The sequence below is a fragment of the Oryx dammah genome, unplaced genomic scaffold (genome assembly GCF_014754425.2).
Source record: "Oryx dammah isolate SB20612 unplaced genomic scaffold, SCBI_Odam_1.1 HiC_scaffold_5, whole genome shotgun sequence".
NCBI lineage: Eukaryota > Metazoa > Chordata > Mammalia > Artiodactyla > Bovidae > Oryx > Oryx dammah.
The window spans coordinates 50,069,158-50,082,138 of NW_024070189.1; the positions used below are offsets into that span (position 1 = coordinate 50,069,158).

The window sequence follows — 12,981 nt, forward strand, 5'->3', positions numbered from 1 at the left end:
ACATCTGGAAATTCATGGTTCATGTACTGTTGAAGCCTCACTTGGAGAATTTTGAACATTACTTTGCTAGCATGTGAGATGAGTGCTTATGGCATTGTAGTTTGAGCATTCTTTGGCATTGCCTTTCTCTGGGATTGGAATGAAAACTGACCTTTTCCAGTCCTGTGGCCACTGCTGAGTTTTCTAAATTTGCTGGCATATTGAGTGCAGCACTTTCACAGCATCATCTTTTAGGATTTGAAATAGCTCAACTGGAATTCCATCACCTCCACTAGCTTTGTTCATAGTGATGTTTACCAAGGTCCACTTGACTTCGCATTCCAGGATGTCTGGGTCTAGGTGAGTGATCACACCATCATGATTATCTGGGTCGTGAAGATCTTTTTTGTACAGTTCTTCTGTGTATTCTTGCCACCTCTTCTTAATATCTTCTGCTTTTGTTAGGTCCCTACCATTTCTGTCCTTTATTGTGCCCACCTTTGCATGAAAAGTTCCCTTGGTATCTCCAATTTTCTTGAAGAGGTCTCTGGTCTTTCCTATTCTATTGTTTTCCTCTATTTCTTTGCATTGATCACTGAGGAAGGCTTTCTTATCTCTCCTTGCTATTCTTTGGAACTCTGCATTTTAATGGGTATATCTTTCCTTTTCTCCTTTGCCTTTCACTTCTCTTCTTTTTTCAGCTATTTGTAAAGCCTCTTCAGACAACCATTCTGCCTTTTTGCATTTCTTTTTCTTAGAGATGGTCTTGATCCCTGTCTCCTGTACAATGTCACAAATCTCTGTCCATAGTTCTTCAGGCACTCTATCAGATCTAATCCCTTGAATCTATTTCTCACTTCCACTGTATAATCATTAGGCATTTGATTTAGGTCATACCTGAATGGTCTAGTGGTTTTCCGTACTATCTTCAATTTAAGTCTGAATTTGACAATACGGAGTTGATGATCTGAGCCACAATCAGCTCCCAGTCTTGTTTTTGCTGACTGTATAGAGCTTCTCCATCTTTGGCTGCAAAGAATATAATCAATCTGATTTCAGTATTGACCATCTGGTGATGACCATGTGTAGAGTCTTCTCTTGTGTTGTTGGAAGAAGGTGTTTGCTATGACCAGTGCATTCTCTTGGCAAAACTCTGTTTGCCTTGCCCTGCTGCATTCTGTACTCCAAGGCCAAATTTGCCTGTTACTCCAGGTATTTCTTGACTTTGTACTTTTGCATTCCAGTCCCCTTTAATGAAAAGGACATCGTTTTTGGGTGTTAGTTCTAGAAGGTCTTGTAGAACAGTTCAACTTCAGCTTCTTTAGCATTATTGGTCAGGGCATAGACTTGGATTACTGTGATACTGAATGGTTTGCCTTGGAAACGAACTGAGATCATTCTGTCGTTTTGGGGATTGTATCCAAGTACTGTATTTCAGACTCTTTTTGTTGACTATGAGGGCTACTCCATTTCTTCTAAGGGATTCTTGCCCACAGTAGTAGATATAATGGTCATCTGAATTAAATTCACCCATTCCAGTCCATTTTTGTTCGCTGATTCCTAAAATGTCGATGTTCACTCTTGCATGAGTACTCAGTGGTGCCCTAAAGAACAAGCAGCTTCTCCCAGTCTAGATGCTAACACACTCTGGCAACTCATTTCCTCTCACTGGGTCTTAGTTTCTCCATATTGAAATGTGTGTTTGAGTCTAAAAGTTTTAAGATCCTTTGAAACGTCATTTAAAAAGAACATTTAAAAAAAACATACTAAAAAGCAAACATTTTCCTGCAGCTTTTGAATAATCTGCATTTATTGTGCTTTTATTGACAGGGAACACTCACTTCCAAGTTAGTAAGACAAAATGTTGAATTGACATTAGGAGGGTTGAGTTTATAGAAACGAATTGGTTGCTGAAATTCACAAGCACACAAATTTGAACTGTTGTATTGGGCACCAAAAGAAATGTAGTTCAAGGCAGTGAAAGGAATCCCTGGATTTATTGATGGATTCTGTATTTCCAGTGGGCTTCACATAATCCAAGAACAGTTTGTCCAAGTCAGCCATTTAGGAACAAACAATTTTCAAGCCGTGACCTAGTCCTTGGACAGCCCACCTGCACACAGCAGCTTCTGTGTGGACTGGGATGAAATATTGAACACAGATGGCCTTTGTGTTCACATAGATACAGGTTCAAGTTACCTTCATTTGCTCATTTGATGCCATCATTCCTTCATTCACTAAATATGAATGATATATTGAAGTTGAATTTGTCAGTGGAGAAAACAGGCAATGTCCCTGCCTCATGGAGCTTACAACCTAGCTGTACTGGTGTGCCAAACAAGAATCGACCAAATAAGCTTTCTGAGCACAAGCTAAGCTCAGTGCTCTTGAAGGAAAGCCTCAAGTTCTCTCATAGAGAATCACTGTGCAGTCTCAGGGTAGTTAACACCTCTCTGAGCCTCCTCCTTCTCATTATGTAGGAGTTAACCAAAATAACATGTAAAGTGACAAGTGCAAACATTGGCATATATTAGGTGTACAATACACGTGTGTTTGCAGCTTCGACAGTGAAGTTACCTTTCTGAAAATGAATGAAGGAAAAAACTAATTTTCTTTTTGTGTCTTAAGAGTTTCCTTCAGTTCTTCGTGTTTGTGTGTCTTCCAGTTCCAAGGAGGGTTTCAGGTCAGTGGAGAAGGTCGTGCTGCTCACGTTTCTCTCGGCAGTTATCCTGATGGCTATCTTGGGGAACCTGCTGGTGATGGTGGCTGTGTGCAGGGACAGGCAGCTCAGGTGAGTCACATGAGGCAATCTCATGAGAAAACCTGGGTGGAGTTCAGGGCTCTCCCTGGAGAACTGGAGTCTGAATTTATAATTTCCACTAGAATTTATAGCTGTGAAGGGGAAAAGATACATGGCAATGATGTTTGGAAAATGGAGCAGGGGAAAAAAATCACATATAATCTCATAGTTCTAATATAACAAGTATAAGCATGTAAGTGCATTTCCATCCTGACTTTTTTCCTATGTTATTTTTTCTGCAATAGTTGTGATCACTATATATATAATGTCTGAGAGCGTATGTAACCTCCTCACTTTATTAACTGATTCAAAGAAAGGATAGCTGTGTGTGTGCTTAGTCGCTTAGTCATGTCCAACTCTTTGCAACCTCATGGACTATAACCCACCAAGCTCCTCTGTCCATGGGATTCTCCAGGCTAGAATACTAGAGTGGGTTGCCATTCCCTTCTCTAGGGGATCTTCCTTACACAGGGATTGAACCTGGGTCTCCTACACTGTAGGCAGATTCTTTACCATCTAAGCCACCAGGGAAGCTCCAAAAGGATAGCTGACTAGTGGCTGATCTAAGATTTAAACCTTGGTCTTCTGCTCTTTCCACTTCATCCTTGGCTGCAATTAGAATCACTTAAAGACCCTTTTAAAATTACTAATGTATTGCAGGAGTGTGTCTCATGTGATATCTGAAATATACTTATATTAGAAAATTATTTGTTGTGTATCTGAGGTTCACATTTAACTGAGTGCCATATATTTTATTTGGTGAGCTTAGGGGTGGGTAAGTGGATTCATCACACAGAGTCCCTGAAGTAATAGATCCAGGGCAAGACCAGGGCACTGATATTTAGACACATTTACTAGGTGATTCTATTGTGCAGCCTAGATTAAGATCCACCAGGCCACAAAAGGGGATGAAAGGTTAAGTTCTGTCCCATCTGCTGCTATCTTCCTCTTAAAGTAAGACATGCTCTAATCAACATAAAACATAAAAATGAAATTCTAAGCACTGTGACAAATGTGAGGCACATGGTAGTCAGTCTAAAAGTGGAAAATGGTGGAATTTGACACTCTTTGTGAGGGGGGTCACCTTTGGAGGGTTTCCTGGGAACAACTAAACTGAGCCCCAATGATTCGGTAGGGTATAGCTAGGCCAACAGTAGGGAGAGAGAACACCCCATAAAGACCCTCGGGAGGGTCTCTGTGCATGGGAGAGCTCAAGTCAGGGCAGTGTGGTCACAGATGAGGGCAAGAGAGGACTTATGGTGCCAGGGGTCTGGAAAAGTCCAAAGTGACTGGACCGCACACAAGACAGAAGGGGAAACTGAATCTCACAGAATATGTTGCACATCTGACTTTTCTCTCCTTTTTTTCCTCCCTTCTTCTCTTATTTCTTTGCTTCCCTTTCCTTCTCTTTTCTCCGCTGCTCCTTTCCCCCTAACCTCTTTCCTTTGTCTTTCCCACTGCCTCCTCCCTTACACTTTTTCATCCACAGGAAAATAAAAACCAATTATTTCATTGTGTCTCTTGCCTTTGCGGATCTGCTGGTGTCAGTGCTGGTGATGCCCTTCGGTGCCATTGAGCTGGTTCAAGACATCTGGATTTATGGGGAGATGTTCTGCCTTGTCCGGACATCTCTGGATGTCCTGCTCACAACAGCATCGATTTTTCACCTGTGCTGCATTTCTCTGGATAGGTAAGGCCAGAGCCATGTACAAAGTGTAGCTCCGTGCTGGAGACAACAACCTGATGGCCACTGGGCTGTGTCATTTTTCTTCTCTGATTCATAAGAGGAAATGAATCTCAGAGAGGTAAATCTGGCTGTTCACTTATTTATTCACTCTCCGGCTCTTGTACAGCACCCTCTTTTAGTCAGGCATTCTCTAAGGGACTGCAGACACAGAGATGAGTAAGGCCTAGAAGCTGCCTGCAAGGAGCTTACAGTCTAAATAGTGATAGGTACCGGCAACCATGTTTCCCATAGGTAAGCCTGAAATTGTATGCTGATGGCACGAAGAAAATCCTGAGGATGCTGAGAAGCAAGAATTAATCTATCTGCCCAGGAGGCAGCAGGGTAGTTCAGAGTGATAGAGTTCTGTTTGAACACGACCTTCTGATAATGCACCCGTATCATAATTTTATGTGTGTATTTAGATTTGTGCCTGTGACTGGGGAGGCTCTTTTCCAGAAAATCAAAGATGATTATAAAATCCCTAATAATTGTTTGCTTTTCGGACCCAAGTTAGAATTCCATTCCTCTTGCATAGCTGGGTTTTTCTTTTTTTCACATTTGACTTCAGGAGGCCTAATGATTTCCATCTTTGCCTCATTTGTTGGAGACATGTGTTTATCAGTTGTATCAGCACTTTTCATTTTCTAGTTCCCTTATTTATTTTCAATAATAAAGGGAGAATACAATTTAAAAGTCAGATGATTAACCGAACATATACTGCCATCACTGTAGTCATATCTTAGGGGGAGATCCCAAAAGAAAGTATGGTGTGAAAGTCTTGTGTTATCAGAATTGCCAGGGACAATCTCTTACTGTCTCTTGATTAGTCCAGGAGACCCAACTTTCCCCCTAATCTTGGGATAAGTCACTAGGATAGGTTCCTTAATAGAGCAATAGGAAAAATAGTTGACTTAAAATTAGAGATTGTGGTTTATCTAAAATATGTACCTTTATACACTAAAATCAGAGTTTGTCCAGATAATTACTCATACTGGAAAAGATCCTTAGGGACTCAAATCAGTTAATTCCTCTCCTATCTTATGGGACACATGCTTATGGATTAGAATGGCATGCATAGTGGCCTGCTCTGTTTAAAATGTGCATGTTCTCTGTCTCTTGCTCTGCCAAGAATATATAGATGAATGTGTGTAATTTAAATGCAATGTATAATGAGATTCCACTCCACAGCTAGAGATAATAACATTGGTAAAACAGAGCTGTTGTTTGGCAGCCAGAACCAGAGTGTCACGGTTTTTGTGTTTATTAGCTTATTTACAACAATCTGACTTCAGTGCTTGAAAGGCTTTATAAGACAGTCAGTATATACTGTAAAAAAAAAAAAAAAGAATCCACAATAGGAAAAATAAAATGTGAGGAAGTTGAGAATATATGGACATCCTGCAGGGTAGCCCTCATGTGAGTGTTGCCAAACTAAGTGGTGAGACTGAAAATATCATATTAATTCAGGGAAGGCAAAATTGAGGAGATCAGGGCAACTGGAGGTAACCTTGAAGTTTGGCCAAAAGCCTGAGTGGGTGGGGACTTAAGGATGGGACAAAGTGTAGAATCATCTTGCTGATGTGGACAGTTGTTCTGGGAGGCCTGGAGAGGAAAACTGAAGGTTTCTGAGGAAGGTTTGGCTTCAGAGTTCTAGGGTAAGTATCATGCCCTTTTGAAACCATGAAATTTTTCCTAAGTAGACCTCAGTTGTCATGAAGCAGTATGGGCTGGTAATTAAGAACCATCTGCTTTAGAACCAAGGAAATCCAGGTTCACATCCCAGCTCAGCCAATTTTTAGCTCTGAGAATGGCGATAAATTACTAAGCCTTTCCAAATCTCAGTTTTCTCATCTCTAAAAATGGGAGCAACAGCACCTATTTTATAGGATGGCAGTTAGGATGAATTAGATGATCCATTTAAAGCATATCATTGACCCAGCTTGGCACAGCCCTCAATGTTAGTGGATGCTAATTTCAGTTTCTGTCCATACAACCCATGGTCTTTCTTAACAAACTTGGACCTCCTTCTCAGTGAGTAGCTTTTTCAGCAGCTGCCACACCTGGAAACCAGGTAGTTACTCTTAATCTGGTCTTTCCATATCCACTGCATTTAAATAATGACAAGTCCTTTAACCTTCCTCCTGGCACAGATCTGAGTCTATTGCTTCCCATCTCTGTCATTCTAGTCCAGACTATTGTCGTCTTTTGGATATCACTGCAACAACCTCCTAATTATTTTCTCCATATTTCTTTTATCCCCTCTAATCCACTCAGTGTTTACAAGATGTCTTCTAATACTGCACCTCTTATCTGCAGTTCTTTTGCTTAAAACCCCTCAATGGCTATTCATTGCACCAACAATAAGACCAAACTCCTTGGCCTGTAGAGTTTTGCATCATCTATTTCCCGCCTAGATGTCCAGCCCACTTCATGCTTCTGATGTCCTTCACCAGCCTCACTCTTGAGCTTCTTTCTCTCTTTCCAGTGCTCTGCACTCAGCCACCTCAGGGCCTTGGCTCATCCCTCTGCCCACACAGCTCCTTTGCTCCCTCCTCTCTTGCATGTGTTTCACATTTTAGCTCAGTCCTCTCTTTCTTGCATAAGTCCTGTCCAAGCTGGTCAGATCCAGTCTTCTCCTTTAAAAACTTAGTGCAATTGTGATTAAAACCACAATTGATTTTTCTTTCATTTTTTTTTCCCTTAAATGTCTCTATCTCCCGCAGTGGGTAAAAGTGCAAGAGCATGAGTAAGGACACAGCTCTTGCCCTCACAGAACCTACATTTTATTTGGGAGGTTGTCAGTTAACCAATAATTACATAAATACTGATTTAGGAATTTTACAAACACCAGTGAACAAATGGAATGTTCAGCACATTTCTCTTTTTGAACAGTGCTGCCAATAATTCCATTTCTTTCTCTTAGAGTGGACATCAGAAACTCCAGTCCATAAGTTAGGTCCATAGCATTTCTGTCCTTTATCGAGCCCATCTTTGCATGAAATGTTCCCTTGGTATCTCTAATTTTTTTGAAGAGATCTCTAGTCTTTCCCATTCTGTTCTTTTCCTCTATTTCTTTGCAATGATCGCTGAAGAAGGCTTTCTTATCTCTTCTTGCTATTCTTTGGAACTCTGCATTCAGATGCTTATATCTTTCCTTTTCTCCTTTGCTTTTCGCCTCTCTTCTTTTCACAGCTATTTGTAAGGCCTCCCCAGACAGCCATTTTGCTTTTTTGCATTTCTTTTCCATGGGGATGGTCTTGATCCCTGTCTCCTATACAATGTCACGAACCTCTGTCCATAGTTCATCAGGCACTCTATCTATCAGATCTAGTCCCTTAAATCTATTTCTCACTTCCACTGTATAATCATAAGGGATTTGATTTAGGTCATATCTGAATGGTCTAGCGGTTTTCCCTACTTTCTTCAATTTGAATCTGAATTTGGCAATAAGGAGTTCATGATCTGAGCCACAGTCAGCTCCTGGTCTTGTTTTTGTTGACTGTATAGAGTTTCTCCATCTTTGGCTGCAAAGAACATAATCAATCTGACTTCGGTGTTGACCATCTGCTGATGTCCATGTGTAGAGTCTTCTCTTGTGTTGTTGGAAGAGGGTGTTTGCTATGAGCAGTGCATTTTCTTGGCAAAACTCTATTTGTCTTTGCCCTGCTTCATTCTGCATTCCAAGGCCAAATTTGCCTGTTACTCCAGGTGTTTCTTGACTTCCTATTTTTGCATTCTAGTCCCCTATAATGAAAAGGACATCTTTTTTGGGTGTTAGTTCTAAAAGGTCTTGTAGGTCTTCATAAAACCATTCAACTTCAGTTTCTTCAGCATTACTGGTTGGGGCATAGACTTGGATAACTGTGATATGAATGGTTTGCCTTGGAGATGAACAGAGATCATTCTGTCGTTTTTGAGATTGCATCCAAGTACTGCATTTCGGAATCTTTTTTGACCATGATGGCTACTCCATTACAGAAGCAGATGATATTAAGAAGAGGTGGCAAGGATACACGGAAGAACTGTACAAAAAAGATCTTCACGACCCAGATAATCATAATGATGTGATCACTAATCTAGAGCCAGATATCTTGGAATGTGAAGTCAAGTGGACCTTAGAAAGCATAACTACGAACAAAGCTAGTGGAGGTGATGGAATTCCAGTTGAGCTATTTCAAATCCTGAAAGATGATGCTGTGAAAGTGCTACACTCAATATGCCAGCAAATTTGGAAAACTCAGCAGTGGCCACAGGACTGGAAAAGGTCAGTTTTCATTCCAATCCCAAAGAAAGGCAATGCAAAAGAATGCTCAAACTACTGCACAATTGCACTCATCTCACATGCTAGTAAAGTAATGCTCAAAATTCTCCAAGCCAGGCTTCAGCAATACGTGAACCGTGAACTCCCTGATGTTCAAGCTGGTTTTAGAAAAGGCAGAGGAACCAGAGATCAAATTGCCAACATCTGCTGGATCATGGAAAAAGCAAAAGACTTCCAGAAAAACATCTATTTCTGCTTTATTGACTATGCCAAAGCCTTTGACTGTGTGGATCACAATAAACTGTGGAAAATCCTGAAAGAGATGGGAGTACCAGACCACCTAACCTGCCTCTTGAGAAATCTATGCAGGTCAGGAGGCAACAGTTAGAACTAGACATGAAACAACAGACTGGTTCCAAATAGGAAAAAGAGTACATCAAGGCTGTATATTGTGACCCTGCTTATTTAACTTATATGCAGAGTACATCATGAGGAACGCTGGACTGGAAGAAACACAAGCTGGAATCAAGATTGCTGGGAGAAATATCAATAACCTCCGATATGCAGATGACACCACCGTTATGGCAGAAAGTGAAGAGGTGCTAAAAAGCCTCTTGATGAAAGTGAAAGAGGAGAGTGAAAAAGTTGGCTTCAAGCTCAACAGTCAGAAAACGAAGATCATGGCATCCAGTCCCATCACTTCATGGGAAATAGATGGGGAAACAGTAGAAACAGTGTCAGACTTTATTTTTTTGGGCTCCAAAATCATTGCAGATGGTGACTGCAGCCATGAAATTAAAAGATGCTTACTCCTTGGAAGAAAAGTTATGACCAACCTAGATAGCTTATTCAAAAGCAGAGACATTACTTTGCCGACTAAGGTCCGTCTAGTCAAGGCTATTGTTTTTCCTGTGGTCATGCATGGATGTGAGAGTTGGACTGTGAAGAAGGCTGAGTGCTGAAGAATTGATGCTTTTGAACTGTGGTGGTTGGAGAAGACTCTTGAGGGTCCCTTGGACTGCAAGGAGATCCAACCAGTCCATTCTGAAGGAGATCAACCCTGGGATTTCTTTGGAAGGAATGATGCTAAAGCTGAAGCTCCAGTACTTTGGCCACCTCATGTGAAGAGTTGACTCATTGGAAAAGAGTCTGATGCTGGGAGGGGTTGGGGGCAGGAGGAGAAGGGCACGACAGAGGATGAGATGGCTGGATGGCATCACTGACTCGATGGACGTGAGTCTGAGTGAACTCCGGGAGATGGTGATGGACAGGGAGGCCTGGCGTGCTGTAATTCATGGGGTCGCAAAGAGTCGGACATGACCTAGTGACTGAACTGAACTGAATCCATAAGTTATTAATAAATGAAGTCAAATGATTTTGTTTTCTTCTGAGAGTCTTGGAAACTTGCCATTTATCTCCCATCATTTTCTGTCACTAGAGTGACATTCTCATTGAGCTGGAAGGTTCACTCTAGATGTTACAGGACAGTTTAGCCTGAAAGAGTGTGATCTTATGTATATCTAGCTTCTATTTTGCTGTGCTCCTCCCAGCATTACAACTGGGCTGGGCCGGGCTGGGCTGAAGTACAGAATAAATGTGTCAGAGAAGTGTGATATTACTGCTCACTAAGTGATGCCTAGAAGGATGTCTTGTCCTCTCTAAAGCTCCTCTGAGTCTTTGGGGGTGATTGATGTAGGTAGCGCCTCTCAAGCAAGAATGCTCACCTTGATTCCTAATTCCACCCAGATGGTAGACCTCTGTATCAAAGCAAAATGCAAGACTCCATTAATATATTATTAAATGCCTATGTATGGCTGAGTTGGTCTGCTGTGCACTTGAAAGTATCATGGCATTGTTAATTGGCTATACTCCAATATAAAATGTTAAAATTATATATATGTATATATATATATATATAATGCATTTCTGTATCCACTGTGCTTCCTAGTGCTTTGAGGACTGAGAACTGTTAATGAAAGTTTATTGACTCATTGGAAATAATTTCCAAAATATGATTAAAATACATGCATCACGTAATATGGGTCATGGGAGGTCAAAAAAAGCATTAAAGCTTTACATATAATTGATTGTTTTAAATCTAAGGTTTACTGTGAAAATTAAAACCAACCAAGTATTTGTAATAAAATGCTAATTTTTAAAGTGAAATATAATGCAGCCATTAAAACCATAAGAAAAAGTTATGTGTGATGTCCTAGAAAGATTTCACTGGTATATTATGTGGCGGGGTTGGGGGGCGGGGAAGCAAGTTTCAGACTTTAATGTTTAGAGTAATTTCACTTTTGGAAAATAAATATGTAGGTGTTTGTATTTGGGTGTACATGAGTTAGTGTGTATGAGAGAAAGTAGGAATGAAATTGTACCAAACTATTAAAATGGTCATCTGGGGGCAGTAGAGAGTAGTGTTGGCTAGGCTGGATGGTCATTTGGATCTTGGTCATTTTTACTAATTTCTGAAATATGCACTCAGTTTTCTCTTTACTGGAAGTTAACACTTCTTGACTGTAAGTGTGTCCACAGAGGGCTTTTAGCTGGACATGCTCCTCGAATAGCACATTCCTCAAATCTCTGAGAACATTCTGACTTAGGTGTGAGAAGTTCCCTCTGGGGTCAGAACAAGGTGGGGAGCATGGACATCTTTCTGACCAAAGAGTTCTCTCTGCTTTCTCACAAAATTCCCTGAAATCTCCTCCGAGGGGAGCCCTCACCATCTCCTATTAGCAGGTTCTTCCTCACGATGACCCTCACCTTCATCTTCACTCATCCAATATCTGAGCATTGTAAAAAAGTCTTTATTTCACAAGTAAAACATAAAAATGTCCCTGTTTCTTCCTCTCCACCTCCACAACTGTATACTCTAGAGTTAACAACTGTAAATAATAGTCCCCTCTAAATGCCAATCATTTCATATGCAACAAGCAGACTTGTTATGTGAATATATTTTTAGTTTACTCAATGGTTTTATGTTTTAAGTAAGACCTTGAAGAGGGCTTTCTGTTTATATATCCTAATGAGTTGCCTGAGTGTAGTGTTTTTACCAACCTGCTTCTCAGGTGATATTTTAGTAAGGTCTTTTTCATTATCGTGTGACAGAAAATAAACTGATTGTTTTGTAGCTGAAAAGTCAGGCTTCAGACATGGCTCTGCAGGGTTTGACCATTATCATCTAGTCTAGTTCTCTCCCGGTGTCTCTGTCTCCCTCTCCTCTTTGTCTCCTTCTTTCCTTCTCTTTCTCTCTGTCCTCTCTCTGTGTCTCTGTTTCTCTGTGTCTGTCCCTCTCTGTCCCTATGCTGTTTACTTGTTGGATTCATTCTCAGGCTGGGTTGAAAAATAGCTGTAGGCAACATGAGTCTTAAAGCATCCTTACCTCATGAATCCAAAGAAGATAAACCTAAATGCTGTTTCTCATTGAAGACCATTGACTGTGCCTGAGCCAGACACTCTCCTCTTGACTAATCATCATGGTGTGGGGCTGACACATGGTTGCTGAGCAGAGATGAGGCCCTGTGACTGCCACCTTTACCAGGAGCATCTGTCACAGGAGAATGACATTTCTTTCGCTCTGGAAAGAGGGATGTTGGGCGACATGAATAGCAGCTATCAGCTTCTCTTGAGCTGACCTGAAGACTGATGGGTATCTTTATGGAGTCTCCACAACATGACAGAGGTGTGTCTTCCCCAAGTCTTCTTTACACTACACCATATATCGCTAGGTCCTTCCACTGGCTGCGCATACCATACTTCTTGACTTTTTGCCGCTGATGCTCTTTCTCTGATCATGCTGTGTATTGCCCTGTATTTGGCTCAAATGTAGTTCCCTTTCACTTCATTGAGGATACCATTATCTGTAGCACTGCATGATCTTCTCTTTGATGTCCATCTGAATTGCCATCCTTCCCAGGAATATGTGTTTTATCTGCAAAACTCCTCCAGCAGATACTCAGTCACACATTTTCTTTTAAAACAGTTTTGCTTCTAAAACATACAGTTCTGAGTCAAAGATTGTTTATTTCATCCTGTGCTGGAGATAAATGTGCTGGCATTTCTTAATGATCTCCCTGGAGCATAACTCAATTTTGTAGTGTATAAATGAAAAGTGTCTGTCACTGTGAGCTTGTGTCACACAATTAATTTGTTTTCCCAAGAGGATTGAAATGCATTTCTGCAAGGAATGGGGATTACAAGTTTCCCCTTCTC

At 40.9% G+C, this 12,981-nt stretch overlaps 1 protein-coding gene across 1 annotated transcript in view; it reads left to right on the plus strand.

The window, feature by feature from the left end:
- The window catches only part of HTR4 (5-hydroxytryptamine receptor 4), a 175,984-nt gene that overhangs the window by 83,281 nt on the left and 79,722 nt on the right, over positions 1–12,981 (plus strand). Inside the window, exons 2-3 of the mRNA XM_040241546.1 lie at positions 2,608–2,770; positions 4,269–4,469. Of these exons, the coding sequence (XP_040097480.1) occupies positions 2,608–2,770; positions 4,269–4,469 (364 nt within the window). The remainder of the gene's footprint in view (positions 1–2,607; positions 2,771–4,268; positions 4,470–12,981) is intronic.